This window comes from Embiotoca jacksoni, unplaced genomic scaffold (assembly GCF_022577435.1).
Source record: "Embiotoca jacksoni isolate LCO1_2020_lvr unplaced genomic scaffold, fEmbJac1.0.p SCAF_9, whole genome shotgun sequence".
NCBI lineage: Eukaryota > Metazoa > Chordata > Actinopteri > Embiotocidae > Embiotoca > Embiotoca jacksoni.
In genome coordinates, this window is record NW_027185447.1 from 15,686,990 (window position 1) to 15,701,730 (window position 14,741).

General features: G+C 41.7%; 1 protein-coding gene across 3 annotated transcripts in view; it reads left to right on the forward strand.

Annotated features, from left to right (window-relative positions):
• Positions 1–7,056: 7,056 nt before the first annotated feature.
• iqsec1a (IQ motif and Sec7 domain ArfGEF 1a) overlaps positions 7,057–14,741 on the forward strand; it is a 90,038-nt gene continuing 82,353 nt past the window's right edge. For 2 of the 3 annotated variants that reach the window (XM_069140680.1, XM_069140681.1), the window contains exon 1: positions 7,062–7,729. In XM_069140680.1, coding sequence (XP_068996781.1) covers positions 7,470–7,729 — 260 coding nt within the window. In that variant the 5' untranslated portion in view covers positions 7,062–7,469. Of the gene's footprint in view, positions 7,730–14,741 lie in introns of all 3 variants that reach the window. The other variant, XM_069140688.1, reaches the window with a different exon arrangement.

Here is a 14,741-nt window from a genome sequence, read left to right on the forward strand (position 1 = left end):
TGTTCCATGTTGGTGTTACAAGAAAATTGTGCATTTGCCTACAATACTATTAGTTTGTTACAGCTTTGATGGATGAATCATTTTACAGAAATCATTTTATCTTTTATAATTTGAAATACAGATGTAGAGCTGGTCTGACTGACAACTAGCAACACTGATTCTCTCACTCACAACACTCAATTTTCTCTATCTCGTATGAATTAATTTTATTCATCAGTGCTGCCTCATTAATGTGGTCGTTTATAGTCCCCCCCCCCTCCCCTACTTGCTTTTCGTTGACATCTTTCTCATCCTTTTCAATGTTGTTAATGTTCCATATTTTCTAAAGTAAGCTCTCGGTGAAGGAGATACTAGTTTAATGAGATTTTCACAAACGGACTGATTGCAGTGGAAGAAAAAAATAATTTTGAGATGATTCTGTAGCACTGGTTGACTTCCCATGCGTCCTAAAGCTCCTCCACAATCTTGCGCATTACACACAAACACAAGGGGATGAGTGAGGGTGTCTGTCTCTCCGGCTCCCTCAGGGTATGTACAGGTCTGCGACCATCGATCAAACATCTCCCCATCAGTGACACTGCTGGGGACTACTGTGGTGGGACCCAGTAAACCAGCTCATTTGTATGCCCTCAGCAGCCCCCAGCATGTCAAGCAACTGCTGCACAATCTCGAGTAGGTGAGCAGACCAGAATGTGCACCACAAAATTATTTATTGATGTAAAGCAGCAGTACAACAGCTAAGCTCTGCAGCTTTCTGATTGGCTCATATGGATTCAAGTGCATTTGCTTTGGATGTTTTATTGTTAAAACATTTACACTTTTCTTTGGTGTGTCTGATTTAGGACTGCAGCTAATTCCACTAGTTAAAAAAAAAAAAAAAGATTATGGCCCAAGCAACAACAACAAAAACGTGTGTGTTTTGGCATGTTGAATCCAAATATGTTTTCAGAATTTCTCTAAAACTATATTTTTTGTTCCAGTATACTCGGGTGGATACAGAAAAAGCAGTACCAAAGAAAGTGCAGCCCCTCCATGTTGGCAGACTATTGCTGGAAACTAAAGAGGGATGTTCCTGAGGTCAAATATCCACAAAAAATCATACAATTATACATTTTAGAGGTAAGTTTGAAGATATTGCAATTTTAGCAGTCCTATTTATGAATAAGCAATTTTCATTCTGTCACATAGACAATACCTGATAGAAAATGTTTTAAACATTCAAGCACAGCATAAAAGGTCTTTCGATTTTAATTTGTGGGCAGATAACAAATAACATTTGTTGCCCAGTGTCAATTCACTACCAAATCATTTCTTTGTATAGTTTGATTAAATACAAAGTCTGTGATGCTCACTACAGTTTCTTCAGGCCCAAGGTGAATGGTTCAAATTGCTTGTTTTATCTGACCATAGATCTAAAACCTATTGAATATTAATAATCAATTTACAAAGATGTATAGGCTACATGAGCAAAGCATAGAATTACATTAAAGCAGCTAAAAAAAAAATTGGGGGGGGGGGGGGGGGGGGAAATGGCAGAAACAGTCAACTGATTATCAACATAACTGCAGATTTTTCGGGGTGATTCATTTATTGATTAGTCAACTAATCAATTCAGCTCCAATGTTATTATTAGGCAAATCACATGGGGGTCCACAGAAATGGTCAGACATAAAGTCCGCAAAATGTGCCCTGCTGCACGTTAAAGGTAATCCTAAGTGGGTCATATGCAGCAGCGACGATAGTCTTTGCATTATTTCCCGCACGGTCCTTATTTCTCAGAGGAGATGTTAGGCAGACAAATCTTTAGCTCATGCCAGAGAGCTGTTTATGAGAAAGCTGCAGGAAGACCAGCTGCGTAGCTCAGGCTACGGCCACAACAGGAGCTCATGGGTATCAAGCTGTTGGCTGGCCAAAGGAAAAGAAAACATGTTAAGCGGAGTGTTGTGTTGTGCACGGAAACTAACCACCGATTGGCTAACTACCTTCATGAGACACTGGTCGTACAGCAGCAGCAGCAGCACACTGGCTTTGATTTACTGTCTGCCTCAGTTAAAATGCAATGAAAATTCAAAAGTGGAAATGACCGCTTTTGAATTACTCCGCTCAACAGACGGATGGCAAGTTTTATTTTCCAATGGAGCAGGGGAGGAGGGAAATAAACTGGACATGTTCTGGACACAGAAATAGTCCAGAATATCTGGAAGCCAATAATCGTCTCTCTCCCGACTCGGGGCAGGTACTCGAACTAATCCGGAAAGGGAGAGCGAGAGAGAGTGAACGAGACCCGTGTAGGCAGGTGAGGGTGTCCCCGTAATTCCCACCCGGGCCGAGACAGAGTCCAAGCTGGTTTAGCGTGCGTCCCCGTGCTGCACACCGGTCAGCGTGGGTTCAGGCGGAACTGCAGCGGCGGCAGACCGGTGGTCTCCGAGGACCAACGCTGAGCGGGTGGGCTGGATAGCTGGTGATCTCCGTGGACCGACGCAGGACAGCGGACCGGGTCAACTGTGTGGCTTCCCGTGGACCGACACAGGACAGACACGCAAGTAGGACGGCGGGCGGGCGGGCGGGCAGAACCAAAATTTCAGAACAACAACTGAACTACAACGTGACACCAGGTGAGACGGTCGGACAGACTGGTGCAGGTGGAGACCGGGGTTCATATACTGCCAGGTGGTGATTACTGGAATGAGAACCAGCTGTGCCAGCTGAATGAGGCGTGGTAGTGAGAGGTGACTGGAGGCTGCAGTGGAATGAATCCACACCCTCCAGACACAGACCAAAACATAGGACACATGACAGACAAAAACCAAACAGGGGAGAAGACAGGAAACATTAAGGAGAAGGGGAGACAGAGGGAACGAAAAACAGAGACAGGTGGAGATCCCGACAGTACAAGTATAGATAGCTCATTAAGGCAGTCATCCATGCTGAAATGACACCCAATTTATTTTCTCTATTAAGGCACACGGGTTGCATAAACCCCACCTGTCAGCCTGTCGAGCCGAAAGCCATCTTGCTGCGTCCTGGGTGAAGGGAAACCGCCACTGTTCCAGATGGCTTACTTTGCTGTCAGTGGAGGGGATCAATGAGGTGGGTACTGAATGAGACCTGACAAGAATGGTAAGGCTGCTCCCGCAGGATCTTCAGGCTGAGGGAGAAGGTCTGCCTGGAAGCCAGTTTCTTTTTGAAGGAAGTCAGAGGTTGATGCTGTGAGCACTGACAGCTTTAGTAATTTATATGATTTGGGCATGATATCATAGCTGTAAATGATATAAATATAATCACTCAGAAAAGAAATATGGCAGTATGAAGAGAAGCGCTACAGTTTAAGTTGCACCATTTATATATAAACTGGCACAAATGTCAATGCAAACTTAATAAAGCTTTCTCTTTATTATTGCTTTTTTTGAACTGTTGCAGAAGAACAACACTCAGGAAACCTCAGAACCTATTTGATTTAAGTATTTATGACTTTAATTATGTATTTTATGAAATATCAAAACACAGTAAATTACTCCGTTGCCTAAAACGCTCCCTCTTGTGTGCCAGTTCAGATCCATCATACAAATGCACATCTTTATGAGATGGTTGTGGGTTCTGCAGAGACATTGGGCATTCTCAATGAAAAAAAAACGTTTTTCCAATGGTGGTTAAATTATTGCAGCCCTCTTCCATCACAGCTGGCAAATGTTTCGTAGCACTGAATGAAAACTGTTTTGGAGTGGCTTTGTTTCAGAGCAAATATATGAGCAATTTTACAAAATGAATATCCCCGAGTGACGCCCGCACTGCCACAGGCTTATCACTGGTCAGCCAAAAGTAAGAATGGAGTGAACCCGAGAGCACAATAATGACAAGGCGCGTGTTTTGAAGTGGTTGATATTCTGTGGTTGCCAGCATTCCACATCCACAACACAAGAGTTCCATTACTTCCAAAACTACCATGAGTTACTGCAAGTTGAATGTATGACTGACAAACTGTGTGGCTTGATATTGCAATTGTGGATGACAAAATATGAAAATGTCAGATTTAGGTTTAGAGCAATATGATTTTATGATGTGATTTTAAAAATGATTTTTTTTTTTTTTTTTTAATCCCGTTTTACTGTTTTTCTTATCTTTCAAACACAGGATCAGTTGGGGAAGAGCATCCCCATCATGGAGGTGGCTCAGTGGCCTGTTGAAATGCGCTTTAATCACTCTAAAAGATGGTTTAAAGTGCATTTTAATGCAGACTTTCCAGCTGATGGATGGATGGATGGAACAAACATTTTTACCTGATGTGCCTTGAAAAAGAAAGCAGTTGTAGGAAATACATCAGTGTTGTCATGCAACACTAAACATGTAATTTAGCTCCTGATAGCTTTGTACTGTTCACACTTCTGGGTGGCAAGTCAAGGCTCTTGCAGCCCTCCTTGGCCTCCTGCCATGCGGATTAGGGCGCCACAGAGAAAAATGTACTCCCATCTGCACTCCATGTCCTGATCTGTCCCACTGCCTATGGTTTGCTGCTGCTCTGCCTGTTATCTCAGATCATCCAGCCTTCAGGTGGTGGTGTACCATGAAGATACAGCCCTCTGTTTCGTGGACAAAGCACTCCTCGTCTCTGTTTACACTGTAACTGCATCCAGGAATGCAGCGTCTCAAATGAGCTTTTGAAAAATTTATCAAAAGAAAATGAGAGAAGGGATGATAGTGTTTTGAGGAGCAGTTTTTTTTTGTTTTTTTTTAAACTACTATTCATGCTGCCTTGATAAAAGAAAAAAGCCAGTAGTGGATGAGCGGTCACGAGCCAATAATTCAAACTGCCATTGCAGGTCTCAGTCATTGATTCGCCTCTCAGTTTCTGTAAAGATGTCTGTAGTATGTCATGCTGCAGGGAATGTTTTTAGCTGGCAGATTGGTTTTCTCTCTTCAATACAGGTTGTAGCTTTGAAGTGTTTTTTTTTTTTTTTTTTGGGGGGGGGGGGGGGGGGGGTTAGTTCACTTCTCAAGTGTCAGAGATCATTGTCAAGCTGAATTCTGTCTTAAGGCAACATCCTCCATCCGCCGTCTGAGGGCATCGATGCCAGAGATGCAAGATGCTCCCCCCCAATGAAACTTAAAGTTGCAGTATGTAAGATTCTAAGTTCCATGTTGTAAGACCACTTTGTAGAAGTGATAGTGAGGCGCTGTAGTGTCCAGGCAGTCGGCCCTCACTATAGCTTTTGGAGTTTGGTCAAACTTTGGTTGTTGGTTAGTAGTTCGATTGTATGGACCCTGTAGTGGATTGACTAAAAAAAACACAGCCAATTTGTTAACCCCATAATTTACATTACAGCTTGCTAAGGCCGATTTTGAGCTAATAGTGGCAAGAAAACAACCAACAACGCCGTTTGGTATGTATTTCACTACGGTTTGCAGTTGCACTAAAGAACAGTTTTAATGTCCAAATCAGGTCAGTCCGCCCGGTTCGTTTGCTACATTAAATTGCTTCAGTTTGGTAGACGGCTGGATTAGAAGATAATTGAACTACAGGAACATAACGTTCTTCTGACTGGTCTAAAACGTATCAACAAAGAGCTAACTTAACATATCAACGCTGTTAATAATGTTATACAAATAGCTGTGTTTGTAAGCTTTTGCTATAGTTAGCATTAATAGCGGTTGCCATTGTAGAAGAAACGTTGCCAGTTCAGCATCAAGCTTCTTCCCTTTACGAGCAGTGAAAAACAACACCAGTGTTAACTTTGTTTTTTTGCCTAAACTTCTGTTGTGTTACTAAAGTTGATGTCAAAACTGCTATTTCTTCACATTCAGTGGATAATATTAGTTAATTTGAACTCAAAATAATTCCTATATTGCTCCTTTAAGCATGAGCCTCCTTGTACATCACAGATCTCTGTAACTTCTGCTCTCCTCTGGTACGCAGCTTGGACAGACCCTCCAAGGATTCTCAAATCCAGTTTTTTTTCTGGTTAGTAAATGTTTATTTTCCCGATGGTTTCCATAGCATAACATTTAGGTAACTTAAATGTGGTTAAAACAGTAATGTTAACTTTCTATTTTGTTATTAGTTAGTTGAACACCTGATTTCTCTATTAATGTAAAGGTTGGAAAGTTGTATGCAACTCTTGCAAACTCAAACCGTTAATATGGTGATGTACATCGTTCATGGAGCTACAGACACCATCTTTCACAAAATGTCCCCTTGCTGGATTAATAAAGTACCTATCTTTCTAATTTATGCTGGCTGATAAAGCAGGATAATTGTTCCATCCCATGAAGGAACATTTAATCACCAAATCTGGAGCTATATGGTTTTCACTGGATAAGGAGGGTTTGAAAAACTGTAATCTTCAAATAATTAAAGTTATCATGGAAATGTGGTGGAATAAAAAAGCACAATGCTGGCCTCTTAGATTCAGTGAGGAAGAAATATAAAGTTGTATAAAATGGAAATGCGTGTAAAGTCAAGTGAAAAATACCTAAAATATGTAATATAAGTGCAGTATTTGAGTAAATGTTCTTAGTTGCATTGCACCACTGGTTGTCATATTGAGCGGTTTGAGCAAATCTGTGTAAATCTGCAGATTTTGAGTAAATTTTTTATTCATAAACTAACAGAGGGGGTTCCTGTCTATCACGATCTTTTGACCAGAGGGGATACAGCTCGCTAGCGTTACACATACAGCATAGTAAACCACTCTGCAGGGAAGGTGCAGCACCACTGTCTGCCAGTCTGTGCTTGGCATTAAACAGACGGACTGCCATGCAAAAACCTAATAACATTAACATACGTGATGCTGCTTGCAATGAGTGATGCATGAAAGAGAGAGAGCACGATGCACGTCTTTCATGTATGCTTGCAAAACACGTGTACTGAAAAAAAAAAAAAAAAAAAATCTGTGTTCACAAATGAAATGAAAAGGGGAGGGAAAATGTAAAACCTACAGACAAACTCTAATTGCATGTGCCCCCCCCCCCCTTTTTCCTACAGTAGCTGCAGAGTCATGACTGCTCAATGCGACCTGCAGATTCATAAAACTTGAAAGCCCCGCCCACTCGACAGCCAGCGTCTGTTTACGAAAAGTCACGGGAACAGCATGGAGCGAAAGGTAGCGAGCAGAGGCGGTCACAGCGTGTTGCCAACAGGGGGAACGGGAGTCAACTGCGAGCCGCACAAGGAAGTCTGTCACGTTGTTTTGGATGGATATTCTGATGCCTGCTGATATTTCCAGTTCGGCACGCGAGTAGCTTCTAGTTTGTGCAGTAGGACTTGGAAACGCGTGTACCGGGAGTATTTGTGCTTCGGAATTATCACCCACACACCGACTTAAAACAATGACGAGGCGTAAAAGGCGCTACCTACTGAATTGTTGCGCTTAAAACCCAGCCCGGACCACACGGAACCATTTCTGCGCTACGAGAGGGAACCACAGCGCCAAAAAAAAAAAAAAAAAAGAGAATTAAAAGGCACTTGGGGCGACATGGAAAGCCCGACCGAGAACCCTACTCGGGCTGCGGAATATTTGAAGGAGCTTAACAAGATCATTGAGACCCAGCAGGAGTTGCTGGAGAGGCAGAGAGGAAGGATAGAGGAGCTGGAGCAGCAAGTGTCCGACTTGTGCACGGAGAACGCCTGTTTGAAGGAGCAGTACCAGCGGCACCTGGCAACCTGCAGGCTGCTGCAGGGCACCAACAGCCTGATCACCCTGGGAGCCATAAAGGAGCATGTCACACAGGAAAAGTAAGAGATAACAACGCCTCGTGGTGCTTTCATCAAAAGTCGAGTAATCTCTATTTAACTATATTCCCTCCTTTGGTCTGTAGCAAAGTTGTACGTGATTAAAGTAATTATGAATAAATCAGACCTCAACTCGTGCGACTCCAACTGCCACACTTTCGCGCATCAGGCGCTCCTGCTTTTACTGGGGTTCGCTGTTGGAAAATGGGTCTGCGAGCTGCTTAAAACAACAGAAAATGGCTATTACTGGACAACATGACGCTTTCTGACCATGTATGGAAATATATAAAGGAGAACAGACCCCCCCCCCCCCTCCCAAACAACCACCATCACCGTGTGTTTTCAGAGGGAAACCAGCAACCGATTGATTACTATATTTTGAAAATTACAATGCAGTTTGCTTGAAAGAGTGTGTCGGTGGTCAAGACTTGACATATCACAGCAGATCCAACGCAGATTAAGATAGAAATGACACAAACATGTTCACAGTTGTGTACACTTAAGCTTTTTTTTTTTTTTAAATTATTATTATTTTCAATTGCCTCTGAGTATTTCTCATTTGCCATCTTTACATCAGGTTAATATTATTTGTCACATTCTGTAACTTCTGTAACTGTACTCATTGAACCTAAAAGGAAATTTCATGTGCATGGCCAGACACATTAATCCGTTGTGAAATGCAGTTGTTGAAACCCCTGGGAAAAAGGCACATACTCGGGATAAATCCAATATGTTTTAGGGCTAGCTTTATATCTGTAGGCAGTAGGTTAAGCCCTGGACAGGGCAGGAATAGTAGCGCATCTGTTTGTTGTCCTGGTGAAGACCTTGATAGTCAGACAGTCAGGATTATTCCCCCTTGCACTCTGTGCTGAGGCTCACACTCTGTTGGCTGTATGGCCAAAATGTCCCAGCATGTAGACAGGATCATGTGATCAGGCTTGACCTTTGTCTCCAGGGGCGTGTTAGTGTCATGAGGATCAGTGGCAGCAAATCAATACTGATGACTCATGGACTGTATGTCTTTGCTGGTTGATAAAACCAGACTCATGATATTAGGGCACTGTAACACTGACCTTTAGCGCGCTCCACTTATAAATCTCACTCGGCCACTGGGGAGTATTCTGTCTGATTTCCCTGGAAAAAGTCTGTCACCGTCTCTCGTTTTGTACGGTCGCAGTGCCTGAACACCGTTTCAGTCCGTCTCTGGTACATTGGCACAGAGGTTACTGAGCCTGTGATTAACCCAGTGAACCTGATGAAATATGACAGCTGTTAATGATAAAAAGAAAAAAGAAAGTGTGGTTTATGGAGGATACAGGATTTAAAATGCCATCTAAGTGCGGTGAGCAATTTAAAGAATGCAGCGGCCTTAAGCAAGACTGATTCTAAGATCTGCAAAGGTCATTTGAGCATAGAAAAAAAATGGGATTTAAATAGTGTGTATTTGGGAATTAAATTGTCTGGCCCTCCGTTTTTTTCCCCCACTTACCAAGGTCAGTGGCAACAGTCAGCCAGAGAAGCCTGGATATATTTTCTTTATAAACTCCTGGTTTTCCTGAGGGTTTCCCAGGAATTCCCATGCTGGGAGTCTTCTTCTAATCTGCTTTTCTCTGCATGCCTCTAAAGGGAGGATTGGACAGCTGCTGAGTGGCTAAAGTACACTTATAGACAACATTTGGATCTCTGGTAATCAGTAATAACTTGTGTTTATTATTTTTGACCCGTGCTTGCAGCATGGCTTTAGGAATAGGAGTGTCAGTCGGTAGATAGTCCGTCGTTTTGGTCTTGACTGAAATATCTGAACCGATATTTTAAATTTCCACGTGATTTGGTTTGTAAATTACAAAACTAACGACATTCCTGTCAGCCTTGCATGTCCTTTGTGTGGAGCCAAATAGAAAATGTTCGCATGCAAACATGCTGAACCGATATGGTGACTGTTGTAAGTGTTTGGCTTTCGAGTCACTTGCTGTCTGCAAATGGAAAGGTTGCGAATACCACAGGAGGAGGAGGTTTAAACACGACCCCCCTTTGAAAGCAGCAACTGTATGTTAACATGCTTACATTAGCCTTTAGCTCAGTGCGTCAGCCTGATAAAGCCGCTAATGACTGCGGTCTCCGTCTTGTTGATACAGTCCATATTATTCATCTAAAAGTGGCTGCGATACGGTTCAACATCCATCTGTACCGCAGAGAAACTTTGTTTTGGCTATTTGTAGCTTATGATTGTATCTCATAATGAGGGCATAATAAAGCCTGACCTGTATCATTTCATCCATCATCTACATTTAAATAGATGGACACAACATGTCCATTTATTTCTTTTTCGAGCAAAGGGGTTTTTGCCTTCTTTTCTTGGGAACTGTGGCGTTAAACATGCAAATGTGGAAACTCACTGGGACCACATAACTAAACTGAAATGCAACAACAACACTCCTATGCAAATCAACAATCGTATGCCTGAATATCATTATTATCTGCAAACAGCAGATGTTAATGTTGTTTAAACAGACACGCGCCAAAGCCTGGCCTTGAATATCATGCACATTAGCAGAGACAAAGCATATCCGGCTTCCACTGACAATGCAATCTTGAGAGTTTTTTGTTTTTTTTTCTACATGATGCCAAGAATGGAGACAAAGCTCTTTGTGATGTCAAGCATGTCCTTTTCACGCTTAGCGTGGCAGTTGACATGCTAGCTTTGTATTCAGGAACTGACTAGCACTGAACGTAAGGAAGCAGGTGAATGCCCTGTGAGGTTTATAAAGTTATGGCCATTATCTCGACCAGTTCTCTGAGTGAAAGAGTTAAATCTACCGGAAAGGAATAGATTGACATTTTGGGAAATACGCCTTTTTGCTGTCTTGCCAGGAATTACACGCATCAATCAACTAGAGCACCAACTCTCATAAAACTGGAGAGACGCTTATCTTAACTTGGATTAAAGACTGGAAACAGCTTTGTTCTGTCCAAAGGTGTAAATTAAACTATACAAATACTGAAGTATGGAAACAAGTCTTTCTGATAAATTAACCCGACTAGCCTTTTGTTTACAGCACAGACCTGAGAGTGATTACATTCTTCTCGAATAACTCTTGGCAAGGAAGAGAAGTGCATTTACCAAAATGTCAAACTATTCCGCAGGTATTGTTTATCGGAATAAGATGTCTTATAATTGGAGAGGTTGTCCTTACTGCTACATCGGCTTTCCCAGGAAGGCAAAGCTTGAAATTTCTTGATAGTTGGAACAGAGCATCATCATCAGAAATACAAACCGAAGTGCAGACAGCTCGGTAACATATCTCATTGCTGAGTGTTCTACTATTCCACTAAAAATGTAACAATGTAATTTTGCAGACTGTAACTCTACGCTAAACGGACCCAGTCGGGTTTGAACCTAAGGCCATGTTGCAGAGACAAAATTGGTATTTGCTGTGTGTTTAACTTTATATTAGGGGGTAAAATTAAAAAAAAAAACAATAAGCTCGGTGAGGTGGAGGGGAGACCAACAAGGTCACACTTTGCATTTTGCTGCTGTTTTGAGTTTTTGCTTATTTGTTTTCACTGGTTTAAGTGGATTACTCTTTTTTTTTTTTTTTTTTTTAATATGCATGCAGGTTGTCCTGCAGGATGTAGTGAATTTATAGTCCTGTTGCAGTTTTCTCTCGATTGAGATTTTAATCCGATTCTTTTTTTTTTTTTTTTTCAGTCTCTTGAGTTGCTGTTTGTCATCTGGTGCACGAATGCAGGAACAGCATGAATTATTTGTATTAGATAGACATGAAAACAGTGTGTTGTTTGTTCATGCTGTATAGTATACTGTATGAACAGTGGTAAGCTGTGTTGTCAGTTCTCAGATGGCACCGGCTTAAAATACCATTGTCAGGTGGCTTCATGATGGAAAGAAGGAATTAAAAAAGAAAAACAGTGTAAAACAGTTATTGTGCCATAAAGATTTTCTTCCCCTGAATGATACATTAGCCCCTTTTGCTGCTATCCTGATTCTGGCTCTAAATGGAAAGCTCTTCCCTGAATGTTGTTTGTGTATTTTTTTCCTTTTTGCCCTCCAAATACAGCGAGCAGGAAATGCGATGTATCACTGAAGGTGGAACCTGTGGTGCCAAGTCAACAGATTTGTGTGCGAACTCTGCAGAACGGGCTCCTGGGTAACATTGTCAGTCCGGTTCTCAGTTTGTGCAATGGCTCCGCGGTTAGTTATCGGAGTCACGTCAGTGAACCGTTGACTGACCCTGATGTGCATCCATAAACTTGTCCACCTGAGTGATTGTAACCCTCGGGAGCTGCTTGAGCACAATGAGGAGTCATTCTTGGTCACTTTGTGTATGTAGCAGTCAGGCAAGAGGTAGCAGTCACATACATATCAGGTTTCTTCTGTTTGTGGCTCCTGCCTTGGCAGCCTTTTAGTTCAACAGTATTTATGCTGACCATATAGCTTCCTCTTCTGATGGTATTTGTTTTTAACGGCCTTGTACGGCGCCTCGTATCCCTTGTGCCCACTATGGAGTTAGATAGATAGATAGATAGTTACTTTATTAATCCCACAAGGGGACATTTTTTCGCTACAGCAGCATTATAGGTACAATGATCTGTAATGCTAGCCAGGATTGTACGTTTTTACAGCGCACATTGGTGATTAATGATCTTTCATGGGCAGTGATGTTGAAACTGACTTAAAAGTTTTAGCAGACTTTCAGTCACACATGCCTGGCCCATCTCATCAGTGAATATAAACGTCCCATTTCAAACTTTTAATAAAACTTGGTGATACAAGTTTTTCTTGAGTGTTTAATCACAGCGGATCCACCATGATCTGAACCTGTCCGCTGGGGTTTGGGTCTGAATAGTGTCTGGAAGGACTTTCATTTCTTATCTCAGTGCTGGTGGATACATCTGCCAGCCCACATTAACATTCAAACTTTGTCCCAGGCCCAGATAGCCAACCGAGTGTAAACAATATTTGGGATGCTGGCGTAATCACAGGAGAGATATTGTCTTTCAGCTGTAGATGACGAACAGCTGATATGTCATTCTTTGCAAATCTTTGCTTTTCCTTTTCAGAAATGTACTTAAAGAGCATTTAAACACAGAAATTCAAACTGAAAGCTCTTGTGCCATGAAGGAGTGATATTCATTGTTTGTTAAAACAACAGAAGATCCATATTCTGGGGAGTCTCGTATCTCAAATGAATACTGGTGGTTGATTGGAGTGGTGGCAGTGTTTGTGGAGATTTTTCTTTTTTTCAGGCAGTCATTTAAATTCAATATGATTTCAAGTCGGTAAAGAAGCGCAAGTAATCTTGACTGATCAATTATTAATGAATAACATGAGAAATCATTGCGAACTCCAGCTCTCTCCCCGTTAATGCTCTAATGAGGGCTTCAACGCTGATGAGTGAGCGTCAAAGCTCTTGAGTTGTTGAGTCCAGGCCAGATCTCGTCCAGTAAGAGTGCCAAGACGGGTTACTGTTTCTACAGGGTTGTGATAACATGAAAAAAAGAGCATCTTCAGGCAGGCAGTTTTTACAGTATGTTTTCTTGAGTTGTTTACACTCATCGTTGCTACTGTAATTGCTTTGATGCTCAAGCTCTGCACTTGATGCTGCTTGACGAGTTAAAGCAGCTGCATAATTATGCAAATACAAATTTGTGATGGAAGATAAAGGTTAGAAAAATGTGTTTTTAGTTGTATTCTGAACAGGTACCTGCTAATGCATGTTATTTATGTCAGCTGCTGTGTTGGGGCTTTGTTTTTATTTTACAAAAATTGGAATAAATTGTGTTAAAAGTTTCACAACAAAGTCTTACAAAAAAGGGTTAATGGATTCATAAAAAAAGTATGATGTTGGATTACAATTTTAAAGCTTTGCTTCAGTTTAGAAATACCGTAGACTTGTCATATAGAGGAACTTGTACCACGAATCCAATTTTCTGCCTGACCGGTTGAATAGACTCGAATAAACATAAATTAAATCTTAAAATGTTGCCGTAACTTTGTAGAATAAAACTTTTAGAAAGGTTTAAACTAAATACTTGGCTTTACGTGGTGTTTTGCATGATGTCACTGATTTAATGTTTTTTTGTACTCATGCTGATATGACAGACTCGGGTGTTTCCGTATGTTTTATTTGTTTTACAGCATCTCTCTGATGGGTCTGGATCCAAGCCAAGGGAGTTAATAGATATTTAAGTATTTGATAAAGGTTCTTTTAGCATGTTGATTTTGGCCTGTACTTCCATCTCTTTAAATTCACTGGTGGTTTTATATTGCCTTCTGTATTGGTTATTGTGATTGTGTCTTGGCTTCTTTGCTGTAATTTGCTGCCTGGGGAAACCTCAGATGCCCTTTCTAAGTCCCCTGGATGGAGTCTGTAGACTGGAGATTGGCAAGTTCATAAATAGTTCACCTCAAGCCACTGTAACAGCTTCAGCATGTGTTTTGCGACCCCTCTGCAGGAAATAATAGCATGATGGAGGAAGCTGCCTCTCGTGGCTGGCGGCGTCCACTCATTTACTCAGCGATCTGCTGAACAATCAGTGTGCCAAACCAAATTTACGAGCACATGGGCTCCCTCTCTCCAGCAGAGCCCCCTCTAATGAAATACCTCTGATAGATTAATGTCTACGCAGGGATGATTTGCATTCAGACTCACCTATAAATCTCAAGCAATGGCCAAAGACAATTTGCAACTTGCGCTCAAAATCAACTGCAGGCCGCCTTCATCTGTAATAGACTGTCCATCCTGCTTCTCGGTGTGGCTGCAGTCTTGCTGGATGAAAGCCAGTCACCACTGACCTCTGCTTCCCTCAATCAGGCTTATTAGGACAGAGTTAAGGTTGGTTTGTGCCCTTTGATGTTTCTAGTTGTCCCATGACAAAGGATAATTATGGCTTTAATGAGGCCTGTTACTCCTGTCTCATGGTATTGCTGGAAAGAGGCTCCACCAAGGGGGTTCAGACAATACAGCTTTGGCAGTCAGAAAACCATATTCTGTTT